The following is a 15562-nucleotide window of genomic DNA, read 5'->3' as shown; positions in this document are numbered from 1 at the left end:
TGCTTCAACGGTGAATTAAAACGTCGCGCGGACATCTGCATGCCTGAGAATTCTCAATAATGTTCTCAAAGGCGTGTGAAGTCCACCAATCCGCACTAGGTCAGCGTGGTGGACTACGGCTTAAACACTTCTCATTATTGGAGAAAACCCGTGCCCTGGGCCGGTAATGGGTCCATAGGACGAAACTGCACTGCTAGTAAGTTGCTAGGGATTTATAGTTTTCATCTCCTTTTAATACTTTATAATTAACAGAAGGTTTTATTTATATACTATACTTTCCCACGTGAGAATTTCCTTTCGGTTCATATAAATGGCATTTGTAAAACTTTTAATTGGCTTAACTGCTTTATTCGCATACTTTTTGTTATAACTTTTTGTTGCATAATATAAAGTAAAATAATAATAAAATACACGTTGAGTCGACCGTTATTGTTCCGATCGACGTTTAAGTTAATGCTCTTTTCGCGAAAACCTTCGACCAATATTTTAAGAAGCTTTCGCTTGGTTGTTGGATCAAGGGTCGACAACAGAAGGCAGTAGTCCTTGAAACAGCGTGTATTGTGAGAAGGTTCCTCACTCTGGAGCCCTGATCGCCGTTTGCTTGGGCATTCAAAAGCCCCGCAAATGTAGGGTGGATGTTTTTTTTATAGTGTTGTTTTTATGATAACTAAGCATTGTTAAGAATTAAAAAGAAAAATGATAGATAAATTAAAAATACACTTACTTGTAGTAATAAATATTATGATAATAGCTATGATGCGGACCACACAAATACGTCGGTTTGTTTAATGTATATTATTACAATGAATAACCTTAATAATTTAAATAGAAACCAGGTACCAAAATGTATTCAGAGATGATTTAATATTAATGAGTTTCGTGAAATGAAAACATACTTTTATTGTACACGATACTTATAAAATATGAAATGTTATAAAGAACTTCTGTATTGGTGTTAACAAAATTATACATCTATTTGCAAAGCGTTTTTACTTATACTTGTATGTATTTTTTTCGTAAAAACACTTTAGAAAAAATTACTCATCTAAATAAGATTATCCACTGAACAGAGAGAGAATAATTAAGTAACGCAACGTTATTTCAAATATGGAGCTGAAGTTGGATTTAATAAATCGTGGTCTCTTAATCTATTATAAGTTTTCGATCATAACAAAGCGGGTGTCTATAGCGGCAAAGGTAAACAAGTAAAGCACTTTCTCAAGGTAACAAGGTGTAGGTACTGCTAAAATATACGTGAGCCCGGAGTTTGGAAATTCGCGTTAACCATGTCTCTAAAAGCACGTAGCTGTCGCACGTCGATACCGGTTTAACCGGTTTATATCACTAATCGTTAAATGTAATAGTAATTATTAAAGCCCGCTAAAGAGCACTACAGCATTGTGGTGGGTGTTAGCTGTAAACCTATATTTTGAAGAGGCTTGAGGTCAGCAATAAATAAATAAATATACTGCGACAATACACACATCGCCATCTAGCCCCAAAGTAAGCGTAGCTTGTGTTACTGGGTAACACGTGGGTACTAAGATGACTGATGAATATTTTTATGAATAATATATATAAATAATAGCAATATACATATAAACACCCAGACACTGAAAAACATTCATGCTCATCACACAACATTATCCAGTAGTGGGAATCGAACCCACGGCCTTGGACTCAGAAAGCAGGGTCGCTGCAAACTGCGCCAATCGGCCGTCTGAAAAGCAATGTGAAATTAATTGGCTGGTGATTATGAATTATATGACTAATAAATACTTTTTTTGCGCGATTTCTTTTGTTGTATTTTCCCTTTTTTTCATCTTTTAGTTTGATTTATGAGATTCATTAAGGTAAGATCAAACTGCGGCGTCAAATTTGCGTCTTCAGCGGCGTTTAGGATTGCGACCAATCACAAAAAGTAGTCTAAGTCTTATACTAAGTCTTGTCTAACGCCGCTGAGGACGCAGGTTTGACGCCGTCGTGTTACCTTCACTTAGAAAATAAGGCCTGACACCGGCGACAAAAGTTGGCGTCTCTCGAGGTACTAATCACACAAAGCGCCCGTTTGAGTAGGTCTTGTGATTGGTCGCACGCAGGACGCAAACGTAAACGTCGCAGTGTGGCTCCCGCTTACTCCTTACACTTCTTATAAAGATACAGCTTTCCCATTTCTGTAAATATAATGACGTAAAGAAGTTGTTAATTGGCTTTGTTACGTCATGTTCGCGTCTTTTCTGGTTACTGTGTGAAGATGGCGGATAATTTTATACGAAAATTGAGAGAAATGATTTTCCTTAGTGTTTTGTCGTGAATTTTGTAAGGGTCCCAAGTCATTAATATGTACTTTTTATTTATCGGCCACTACAGGACACGGATCTCGTCACAGAATGCACCACGATGGCCAAGCACGGATCGCTAGAATTCACACGCCTTTAAAACATTGTGGAGAACTCTTAGGCATACAGTTTCCTTACGCTGTTTACCTTCATCATCGGAACAATGTTTTTTTTTAATATTGTGCTTTGTTTTAAGTATTAATTTGAGCAGGTTGTTAAGACGGGGGTTAAGCGACAATAATGTCATTGAAAGCCGCCAACTTTCATTGAATAAAGTTTGGGTTGTCATAATTTGACATACTGAATTATTTTATACATAGCTCACTTTTATGGAAAGCATGTCTGCACCCAGTAGTGTGACATTCTTAAAAACTCATGATAAATTAAACCTACAGCATAACTCACCTATAGATTGTATTTTTACCGTTTGCGAATCCTTGTTCGAAATCGTACCTCTACATGCATCACTGTCTCTAACTCCACCTCATCCCCACACGTTTCGAGTCTCAAATTCTTCACGCACTTATCCAAAATTATCTCGCAGTGAACGCGGAATATCCTGAAATTGCCTGCAATAAATAATGTCGGCCCATCAATTGCTGCCGTAATGAAAGTCGCGATTTGTTATTCTCATAAACAAAATCCCCCTTTACAAGGCAAGATGGGGGATTTTACAAGCTCGTCGCCCCCGACAAATCCCCTTTATGGAGCAAAACGTCTTTACATGTATCTACATCAGTGCTGGTATCGCTTGCTGTTTTATTAAAAAAATAATATTGTTTCCTTAACGGAGTCAGATTTTTCTTTGTTGGTTGATTTTGTTTAGCTATTTTTATTGTCGTTGAAGGGTGACTTCGTCCGCGTACAATGTTTGATTTCCCGTGAGATTATGAAAATTTTCTTTGGTAGCCTATTACCTGTCTCCAGAATGATTTTATTTACCTTCCGAATATCTGTGACTCCAAAAATATTATTATGACTCCGATATAAATACCTTATTCGTGTTTTCCGTCCTTAGGGATGAGTTTTTGTAAGCGTATAGCTATGCCCTAAAAGAAACCTACTAAGGTTGTCTTTAAGAGAATGCATACAGCAATAAGGTCGCCTTTGCATGTCTACATTGTGTACTGCATACTCCTTACTGTTTCTTTTCCTGTATGTTATACGTGCAATAAAGTGTTTCTTCTTATTCTTCTTAAATTTTCATGTTTGAAACCTTTGCGACACCCATGTCTCATTGTTATCTGTCTAAATCAGAGCTGTTACACAGACAGACATAAATGAAAAAAAGAAATATGTTTCATATTGTTTAAATAACCATATTAAAAACCATATCGCAGTGGACAGCGATCCTGCTTTCTGAGTTCGGGGCCGTGGGTTCGATTTCCCCGGAATATATTTGAACGATGAACATAAATGTTTTTCAGTGTCTGGGTGTTTATCTGTATATTATATGTATTTATGTATATTATTTATAAAAATATTCATCAGTCGTCTAGGTACCTATAACACAAGCTAAACTTGCTTTGGGGCTGGATGGCGATGTGTGTATGGTCGTAGTATATAAAAAAATTAAGTAAAACAGTAATTTTTAAAGCGTCGCTCTTGGTAATTTTAAAAGCGTTTTATAGTCCCACAAAAACAAATAGTATTAGTGTAGTTTTCCAAGTAATGTTTACTGGCTATCTACTTTGAAACTTTTATATCCAGAAACTCGGTTTGTTGAAAAGGACCAAGAAAAATATAAAACATTTAGCCTTATTTTACATTCGCGTTTTTCGTTGAGTTTACAAAAGGTGAAACAATGTTTTCTCGTACATTATGATAATATTAACATTTCGTGCAGTATTTTTTGGCATTCCCGAAACGGTACTTAATAAATATAAGTAAATAACGTTGCATATAATTCTTAGTTACTTTATTCAGAGGTAATGTTTTGTTATTTCCATTATACATAATAATATATCATAAAATATAGCTATGTATATAGCTATCTAATATATGTAAGTGAAGCTGTGATAGCCCAGTGGGTAGGAGCTCGACTTCACTTTCGTGGGATCGAGTTCAAATCCCAGCCCGCGCCGCTAACTTTTTAATATTATGTGTGTTTTAAGTAATTAAAATATCACTTGCTTCAAGGATGAAGGAAAACATCGTGAGGAAACCTTCATGCCTGAGAGTTCTACATAATTTTCTCAGAGGCGTGTGGTGTCCACCAATCTGCACTGGGCCAGCGTGGTGGACTACGGCCTTAAACACTTCTTATTGTGGGAGGAGACCCGTGCCCTTTAGTGAACCGGTAATGGTTTGATATGATTAATAAAACAGACATCGGTAGCATATTGGTGACGGCTGTATACTGTAATATTTTTAAATGTGGTATATTAACTTAAGTCGACGAAGCTGCAGGCATCAGTTAGTACATATATCCATAATCGTAATCCAGTAAGCTACCAATTTACCGAGATCTTAGATAAACTCGTCGCTTATTCGCGACAAACATGTAACGAAAGCAAAACAAATAAAATCACGCGATATCTACACAGTTTGTAATAAAACGTTTTATCTTTGTTGCAGAGAGTATCGACAAATCCGGGGAGGACCCGGTCGTGTCAGCGCTCAGACCTTACGGAGCGCCCGATGAAGACGGATACAAAACCACACCTGACATGTTCCAGAAATACTTCGGGAATTACTCGGGAAATGTTATCGCGAGAGACACAACGGACGACGTGTCTCTGCTAGATCACTTTATTAACCTAGAGCATAGTTATGACAATGAAACGCAGAGAATCTCCCTAGATGATATAAAAGACATTGTTAACAATGACACAAATATAAATGATAGTGAAAATGTAACGGTTGTCAGACCGAATGTTCTCGAAGACGTTGTTACTAAGTTTCTAAGATTGATCGAAACTCAGCATTTGCTAGGCGAAAACTGCACAGCTGGGACGCATTTGAATCTAGGCGAGGGTGTGGTAGATAGGTATGCTCAAGAGAGATTTAGGATAGAAGCGGATGTGGCTGTTAATAGAGCGAATATGCTCACTAGGTTATGGAAATACGCCGGTCCGTCTGTGATGCATAATGAGTATTTGCTCCATGCAAGTGTTTTCTCGATGGTGGAGTTTGACGATGACGTTTTCGCGGCTGGGAACTGTTATGACCAATATCAATATAAAGATTACCAGCTGTTTTGCCCGTTCGCGTATCGGTTACCCGAGGGGCCGATATTGGCGAAGGATCTGGCGGTCGAGTACAAATATTTGAGCAACACCTCAGAGTGGTTCTACATTGCCCGCAAGAACGCCGAGCGCGTGATTCGAAACCACAATCAGTTCAGGAGAGGTGAGTGTAAAGCATAAGTGAGAGCGATTTATAGCTCATTTAGTTCTACTATTATAATAGTGAAACTAATCAACGAAAGTCACTTATAAAGGTCTATTATTATTATTTATTTATTTTAAATGAATTAGTACGGATAACACAAATTAAATTACACTAATTAAATACATAGCCGATAAAATTATACAGATTAAAACTAGAACAAACAAAGAAAAAAGAAAAATAATAACAATAACATAATTATAACAACTTAATTAACTTTACAATAGTTAATAATATATATATATATAGATTGTTTGACCTGATATATAGTTTTTGGGATACTCTGTGGCCTACTTCATAAAAGTTGCTGTGATAGCCCAGTGGTTAGGAATTTGACTTCACTTTTGAGGGGCTATTTCGAATCCTAGCCCGCACCTCAAACTTTCCCAAGTTACGTGTGTTTTAAGTAATTAAAAGAATCACTTGCCTCAAAGGTGAAGGAAAGCATCGTGAGGAAATCTGCATTCACTTCGAGTATTCCAAAATGTTCAAAATGTTTTCAGAGGCGTGCAAAGTACACCAAACGGGCTAGCGTGGTGGTTTACGGCCTTATCGTGGGAGGAGACCTATGCCTCGTAGTCGTAATGGGTTGATATGACAATGAAAATGATGATAACACCACTGTTACTAACTCACTGCTATTGACCTAGTGGTTACCATAATCGTCTAAGAGTCACGAGTGCTACGGATCGGGCAAGAAACTGTTGGAAATTTTTTGTTCTCAAGTTGGATGTTTAATTTTTTCCACTTTGCATTAGAAAAAAGATATAATTGAATTTATAGCAATCAGTTGAAGAGACACTGTGTTGCTTTTTGTGTTACCTCTTTTTCTGTACACAAAAGTTTACAGTGTACAACTAAAGTGTACACAATACATTCACTCACTCGCACTTTCTTTATGAAATAGTGTGTGCTCACATAATGCACGGTATATTGCGAAGCTGTTTACCAGCTCTGAGTGGTGGTACAGACAAACCTAATATATAAAAATGAGAATAAGTGTATTGTTTCTAACACCGAATAAGAATAGAAGCATTTTATTTATTTTCGATGTAAATGAAAACACATTAAATAAATTAGTTGACGTCGAGATACTAAGGGCTAAAACTGGATTGCACTCTTCAAAGCCTTACATAGTTTTGGCGCATCAAAACTATGTAAGGTAAAAAAGTAAAAAGTGGTAATACGACTTTTATTGGAATAATAAAGATGTAAATTAAAAAATCAATTTATTAATTAGTATGAATATGTGATAAAAGTTTAAACAAAAGTAAAAGTCAGGCAACAATAACATACAATATTTGGTCAATTTTCGTAACATCATCATCATCACAACCCATTACCGGCGCAATAACAGGGCACAGGTCTCCTCCCACGGTGAGGGAGGGGGAGGGGGGGCAGTAGGGATTGGGGGACACCACACACCTTTTCAGAACATTTTGGTGAACTCTCAGGCATGCAGATTTCCTCACAATGTTTTCCTTCACCGTTGAAGCAAGTGATATTTAATTGGTTAAAAAGCAAAGCAAGAAACAGAAAGTCGTCAAGCTCCTACCCACTGCGCTATCACCGCTTCAGTAAGACCATCACTGCATGTGAAATGTGCTATCTAGATACAGTTAATATATACGAGGTAGGACTGACGTTCTCGAGATACAGCTACAGTTAATAGGATTGCCGGTTTGATTTCTAACAAGTAATCAATTGCGCCTCAGACGATAATGGAATTACGAAATTATATCCAATTTCCGTACTTTCCCGATTGATATACAGGGGGGGCGTGAGGTGGTTTAATTCGGTACCTCACTTAGTATTTAAGGGTCGTTCGACTGAATTGTGATAGCATAATATATTCCAACATTCCAACTTGATGGAACGATTTTAATAATTTCCCCGGGACAGCGGTATGTAGTGTGCTATTAAATGACTCTACATGAGATTTCCAGTGTTAGATTATTTGCTTACGTCACAGTTATTGTTTGACATTCATGTTACAAATTTATCTTAGTTTGTGCCCTTATTATATTGTGGTTTAGCGTAACATACTTAGTTCAAGGCAGGTTGTTGATCGGTTTGGAATTCCTTTCTATAGAGGCAGTAGATACATAAATATTTTAAAGGCAACTTAAGCGTGCGTAGTCGATACTTATAACACATTAGTCAGTTCATTTAATATTTATTTTATTTTAATCTCTCTCAATGCTACGCGACGCGAGCCTTATATAGTGACAGGAGTAACATAATTGTAATTTCGCGTGTGATGTAAGTGCTGTATCTGATTTATTTCAGTAAAAACTATGGCAGCGGTTTACTCAATAACTATTAGGTTATCGGTTTCACAGATAAGTCTCTGAGACGGTACACAATGTACCTCTAAACCTGTTAAGTTTTCATTAACACGTTGTATACTATGAAGATCTGCTTACTATATATTTCATGATAGACGTGATGTAGTGTCAACGAGGATAAACGCCTTCATACAAAATGTATTGCCCACTCGGCCTTTTGATGCACCACGGATCACGATTCAGCAGCACACTATGTAAATCCGGCTTTACGTTAGTATTGACAAACATTTTCTCTTTATAGCCCTACCTATAATATTACAAACAGGACTATGTCAAAGTCAAAGCTCTATTTAAAACGACCTAAACGAAAGCACTATGATGCGTACGCATAATATTATCATATTGTTGTGTAGTTATAACAAATTAACAAATTGGTGGAGAAGTTACCTTTTTCGTTAACGGATTCCAATGTACTGGGTTCGATTACCAGGTAGGGCCAGGTTGGTTTGACCAGCCCAAGAACCTACATTGAAGCAGCGAGGTGGGTCTTTGCTCCAAAATCTAATCTTCTTTAACACTAATAGTATAAATGAGGTGATAATTTTTCGGATTCATGAACTAAAATCTAAAAGTACCAGGGTTGCATAAGCGCTCTGGTATAAGAAGATATAAACAAAAACTTGAGTGTTATTGAAGAAGTAGTACATAGTTAATTTTAGTTTTCCAACTACGTCTTGTATTATCTATGTCCAGGTTACAACACGTACACCTACAACGACACAGCACATACGGAGAGAGAGTTCGACGAGATTCTCTCCGTGACGTATGAGGATGGCAAGTGGTCGAAACCGTACTACGACTGCGGTGGTGGCAACATCTGGATGCTCACATATACCGTCCCTTTTTTCGGTTACAGCAATGGCACTTATTTCTTCAAGTAAGTGACTTTACATATACATACAATAATAAAACCAGTTATGCCCTATTTTAATAATAAGTCTCATCCAATATCTGATGTTGCTATCCATATTCCACACGATCTGAAGATGATGATATTTCATGACCTACCAATATTCTAATTAGTACGTATATTTGGACAAAATTCAAAATTCATTTATTTCAAGTAGGCCTACTTTATAAGCACTTTTGAAACCCCAAGTATGTCTGTAGTGACTCTACCACCGGTTCGGAAAGCAGATTCTACTGAGAAGAGCCGGCAAGAAATTCAGTAGTTGCTCTTTTCCAACATCAACATTTTCAATCATATTTCTATCTTGCGGTAGATGAGAGCAAAGCTGGCTGCTTTCAATCTACATTGTCATAAGAAATTTATCAAACGTATAGTAACCTCGCTGTCTTAGATGTGTTTTTACATATTTTTTAAATGTATGCCAGAATTACCTTAGGAATCATGTTGTAAAAGCGTATACTCAACCCCACAAAGGAGTTCTGCACCTTCCGCAGACGATATGCAGATATCACTAATTTATGTCTGTTTCTAGTACACTGGACATGACCAATATGTTGTAGAACCATTGGTATCTATTATAGAAAACGATTCCGAACAAAACAGTTCCTGATGCTGAATCGGTTATAGAAAAATATAATCAACGAAAGTATGGCAGACTTCATTCCAAAGATAAATAACTCTTTTGTAGTCAGTCAGTTATTCGATAAAAAATGTCTACTATTTTGCGAAAACACCGAGCGTCGTTCAGCAAACGAACGACAGTTGTGTCGATTTCTGACAGGCTTTGAAAATACCGTATTTTCGCTGGATAAAACTTGCAAAATATAACTTGAATACTTTCAAGGCAAGAGTCTACGGATATCTTTGTACAAGTGTACATCCGAAGACATAATTGATTGACTTCTACTGCTGGACGTATTTTTTTGTATGGAGTCCCAGAATCTCTTTCTCTCGCTCGCAGTGACTCGCTTTTTGACACCTGTACACCTCGTCGCAGTATTAGAAGGTCGACTAATACTGCGTCGCCATTCCAGGACCATGGGACCCATACGTCTATCGTTTTTTTTCTTTTATATTTATAGACGAGCGCTTGACTGCAATCACACCTGATGGTAAGATGATGATGCAGCCTAAGGTGGAGCGCGCTTGCCTAGAAGATGCTTATTCACTCTTGATTTGAAGGTACTAATATTGTAGGCACTGGGGAAAATGGAAGCTGGAAGAGCATTCCAGATTCTAGCGGTGCGGATCAGAAACTAAGATGCGAAGCGCTTCGTACGCATCCGCAGTATATGAACCACGTAGGGATGCAGATCCTTACGGTGCCACTCCAGCTTCGCGACTCAATGAGCTATGTCTGTAACTCTAGTTCTTCTACGAATCTCCCCATATCTGATTACGATGTAACTTAAATATCGGAGCGAAATGTGCATTGTCGAAAATCTGTTTGGTATGGAGTATAAAGATTGAAGAAATTATAAATTACACCTAAAGATTCTCCTAATTTACGCAGAGAATGACAAATTGGGCTTATAAATACGTTATAACTTAGAGACACTGCTAGCATAGGTCTCTCCATCGCCCTATCCATTGACCGATGAAAAAAGGGGATTTCTGAATCGCACACCATTAATAGGAACATCTGACAAGATTCCCATACAAACTTTCATCCATCATTATACACAATATCCACGTCGCGATGTCTGCTCTAGTACTTCGTTTGCTTGAAGTTAAGCTATCGAATGCGACATAGATTTTTAAAATTGGACTGGTATTTCGCGCGTTCTTACAAATAAACTTACACCCCCATTTTTATATATCCTAACATGTTTTCTTACTGTTTTAAGCGTCAGATTTTCAGCGATATAACTCGAAAATGTACAGTTCTTTTACAAACTTTCATCCCCTGATAAACCCCGTAGTGATGTTATATAAAAAAATCTAAATTTTAGTATAGGTATTTCATTTCTTTAGAATTAGGCTGTCAAAAAAGTGCGACACACAAAAAAAAACAAAACTCTTCAGCTTTAGAATATGTATAGAAAGATTAGCTTGACTGTCTCATTACTCCTTACTTACCTTTCGGGGAGTCCCCGGATGCCGCGTATCAGCAAAATTATAGGCCAATGAAATGCGCCATTATACTTAGCAGTAATAGCTATGCCAATAGCAAGTGGTGGATAATACATATCTTTTGTCTGCGCTGCTCACAATCTACGGCTCTATTTGACATTGGCGACCAATAAAAATAAATATTCGGCCATAGATAGTGCCCAGGGAAATGGATTATTTGGGAACGTGATAACATTCCCTTGTCCACCGTCGTTCGCTGGCCAAATGTGATTGAATTAAAGTTGATTCAAAAGAAAACAACGTCGAAATCACAGTTAGTATAATTTATTCTATAAAGCTGGGGGGTTGATTTGTTTCTTTGCTTGAAGTCAATTTTTTTTAATTATTTATCAACTGATGTTCTTATTCCGAATCTTCTTTTTTTCTTCGTATTGTGTGTTGCTGATTAACGGAATTTGGCTCTGCCAGTGAGAGTTTGAACCCTAGAGCTCGAACAAGCGATGGGATCGTCGGCCTGAGGCAGCCTGATGTTAGGCTGAACCTCGGCTCAGGCGACGATTGGAGTTACGGGGTTTGGGACGGTGATTACTCCGCACGTCTCCGAGGCCGTGGTGTGAGCCCATGTCCGGATGACGTCAGATCTTCGAACCATAGCGCAAAAAAATAATAGAACATGAACATGTTTCAAAATGACCTTTTAGACCAGGGTAGAAGCCTTTAAAAATAATGAAAAGTGAAAAAAAATTATAATAGAATGAAACCCATTAGAAAAGGAGGGAAATATGATAAAAATGAAAGGAAAAATAATTTACGGGCGATCTGAGGTTGGGAAGGGGATGGGGGTGAGTTCTTAAGGGTAAAAAACGGTTTTTCTCGATTTCCGGCAAAACTAAAAGTCCTATCGAAAAAAGTCAAATGGAAAAGTTGTAGATAATAAAAAGATCTAAAACTTTTGCATTTACAGTTTTTTCACATAACCTCAAAAATTATGTGAAAAATTCAAAAAACCAAGTTTTTGGTTTTTTATTTTTATCTTTTACAAAAATTTTTTTTTTTTAACGAAATTTTGTGAAAACTTACCTTTTTATGTCCCAAATACGCTGTAATTTATTTAATTAAAAATATTTATTGTTTCACCTTATTTTGAATTAATATCGAAAAAACACCCTAATTTTCAAGCGAAAATTCACCCGTCAAAATATCAGCTTTTTTCAAAAAGTTGGTGTGGTTTCTTTTCGTTGAAATCGCTACTTTCCGATGGTGAAAAAAAAAATATATGTTAATATGGTAAATCTTCTCAGAAAACGCAAAAATTAAAAAAAAACTTGAATTTGAAAATTTTTTTTTAATTATTATAAATAATTTTGAGCTATTTATTAAAATTTAGACTTTAATTACTCGAAAAACGTTAGATTACATGTGACGTTGATAACAAAAAAATTGCAAATAAAAATATACTACTATAATTAACAAACAAATAAGTTAATTAAATTAATATTTAATAAGACATCTACAATATTTGGAGAAAGTTGTCTAATTTTCTTTAAATTATATGCGTAGATGCTTATTTATAACTATTTTGAGATAAATTATATATATACCTGAGTAGATATACCTGAGTGACCTACGAAAAATTGTAGCCCATCAAAAGGTATTTCGTGGAGAAGTGGGAAAGGGGCTAGGCGGGTCTGGGTCTTACTACATACATACCTACTATTATATACTATATATTTCGTAGCAGCTGTTACAACCGCTAGCCTAACCAGTATTCGAAATACAGTACAGTATACAACATCGTTTATAAAAATACACGTGCACGCTGAGTTTCTTGAAGATAATTGTGACAAGTTTACTTAAAAAAACAATAAAACTTTTCGAATCTGCATAGGAAGGTAAATACTATCTCTATTTTTATCTGTATCAATCAACTCAACCATAAAAATCGTAATATTTTCTTTAAAAAATAGTATGCTTAACTTAACATAACCTAAAGATTGAAATTAAATGATATTTTAGTACAAGATAAAAAAATAATTATCTCCTTAATTTTGCACAAACAAATTTAGTTAATCCCATGAAAAAAAATATATTTCAAAATCTATAAAAAATATATTTAAAATCTATAAAAAATATATAAAATATATATCGTAAATATATTTCTAATAAAACAAACTTTTGGCCGATTTTCATATATATTTTATACTTTTTTATAGATTTATAATATATTATTTATTTGTTTGTTAGATTTATAATATAATATATATTATTTTGACATTGATTTCTTTAATATTTTTTATAAAGCATCTACATTTAATAGTACAATTTACATTTATATTCATCTATAATGAGATTTTCTATGACATAAATGTAATTAGAATTAAATAAATCAACTTTTTAATTGAAACAAATTGCAGCAATCAGATTTTTTAGATGAAATTATTTATAATAATTAAAAAAAATTTTTCGAATTCAAGTTTTTTTTGAATTTTTGCATTTTCTGAGAAGATTTACCATAGTAACATATATTTTTTTTTTCACCATCGGAAAGTAGAGATTTCAACGAACAGAAACCACAACAACTTTTTGAGAAAAGCTGATATTTTGACGGGTGAATTTTCGATTGAAAATTAGGGTGTTTTTTCGATATTAATTCAAAATAAGGTGAAAAAATAAATATTTTTAATTAAATAAATTACAGCGTTTTTGGGACATAAAAAGGTAAGTTTTCACAAAATTTCGTTAAAAAAAAAAAATTTTTGTAAAAGATAAAAATAAAAAACCAAAAACTTGGTTTTTTGAATTTTTCACATAAATTTTGAGGTTATGTGAAAAAAGTGTAAATACAAAAGTTTTTGATCTTTTTATTATCTACAACTTTTCCATTTGACTTTTTTCGATAGGACTTTTAGTTTCGCCGGAAATCGAGAAAAACCGTTTTTTACCCTTAAGAACTCACCCCCATCCCCTTCCCAACCTCAGATCGCCCGTAAATTATTTTTCCTTTCATTTTTATCATATTTCCCTCCTTTTCTAATGGGTTTCATCCTATTATGATTTTTTTTGGTTTTAAAAATTATCGACCCTGGACTATTTGGGTGCACAGTATAATCAAATTTATTCATCCGTTCCGTTTATCCGTTTATCCCTAGGTTAGACGGTGCACGTCCCGGACCGTCTAAATTTGAATGATATTTCCAGTCGAAAAGCTAATAATGTACTATAATAGATCTACAGCGCAGCTGGATCGGGGTCGGCCGCAGCGTGAGGAATTTGCATAATCTGTCAGGAATACAGACCGCTTGCATAGATTTGGGCTAATTGAGTTGTGGTACATATCACAAACTTTTTGTTAATTTACTACAGCCTCATTTACCTACGGCCTAGTGGCGCAGTGCGCAGCGACCCTGCTTTCTGAGTCCAAGGTCGTGGGTTCGATTCCCACAACTGGAAAATGTTTGTCTGATGAACATGTTTTTCAGTGTCTGGGTGTTTATCTGTATATTATAAGTATTTATGTGTATTACATTCATAAAAAAAAAAAAAATTCATCAGCTATCTTAGTACCCATAACACAAGCTACGCTTACTTTGGGGCTAGATGGCGTTGTGTGTATTGTGGTAGTATATTTATTTATTTATTTATTTATTTATTTAGCGATTGACTGAAATGTAGCCTGACAATGCAGTGTTATACTATGAAAATTAAGCTTAATTTGCTATACTCCGCAAAAAACATGGTGTTAAATTTCTTCAATCTTTATATTTATTCGTTCGTACCCTTTAAAAGTTTTATCAACAGCCGTTTTATTAATTTTGACTTAAGGGATAACTTATAAATACCACCATACAACTTCTCCTGTATTTTGCGCAGTATAGTAATTTAAGCTTAATTTTCATAATATATTATGAAATTCCGCAAAGTAACGCCTGCTTCTATCAAATAATGCAGTGTAAGATGGTAGTGGGCTAACCTATTATGGCTTGTTATATGAAATCTATAAGTAGCCTATGTTGTTGTATGTTTTTATCGGTAGCCAAAATGCATGAATGAATACACTTATATTGCACATTTGTTAAAGCAAAATTGACCTAATGTTACAGGTTTTAGAGTCGCAAATTCTGTGAACTCGATTTTCTATTTTGTCTAGAGCTTTTTAGAAGTGCGGACAAGGTACATACATTCAATTTTTATTGACGTTACAGATTTTCGATAGTCGAAACCGAAGTTGGGTTATGAGCGTAAAAATGCCGCCTTAAAATCAGGCAATTTTTTTATTTAAACTCGCAACTGCAAGTTATATATAAAACGCTACCGCTTGTAACTCAGGCAGATAGTCTAAAGTTGTAGCGGAAACAACTGTTATTGCTGTAGCTATGAGCAAACGACAGACACAGATAGCCAGTGATAGCTGTATTATTCAGCGACTGTGCAGCTCATATCGTTTACACGTTAGCTAAATCGATGTTACATTGACACTGGTGTTAAAACACATGACATTATAT

General features: G+C 35.5%; 1 protein-coding gene across 1 annotated transcript in view; it reads left to right on the top strand.

The window, feature by feature from the left end:
- The window catches only part of LOC120630899 (probable G-protein coupled receptor 158), a 214742-nt gene that overhangs the window by 147810 nt on the left and 51370 nt on the right, over positions 1 to 15562 (top strand). The window contains exons 2-3 of the mRNA XM_039900241.1: positions 4917 to 5690; positions 8771 to 8954. Of these exons, the coding sequence (XP_039756175.1) occupies positions 4917 to 5690; positions 8771 to 8954 (958 nt within the window). The remainder of the gene's footprint in view (positions 1 to 4916; positions 5691 to 8770; positions 8955 to 15562) is intronic.

The sequence above is a fragment of the Pararge aegeria genome, chromosome 2 (genome assembly GCF_905163445.1).
Source record: "Pararge aegeria chromosome 2, ilParAegt1.1, whole genome shotgun sequence".
NCBI classification, from domain to species: domain Eukaryota; kingdom Metazoa; phylum Arthropoda; class Insecta; order Lepidoptera; family Nymphalidae; genus Pararge; species Pararge aegeria.
This window is presented reverse-complemented; position numbering and strand designations above follow the sequence as displayed.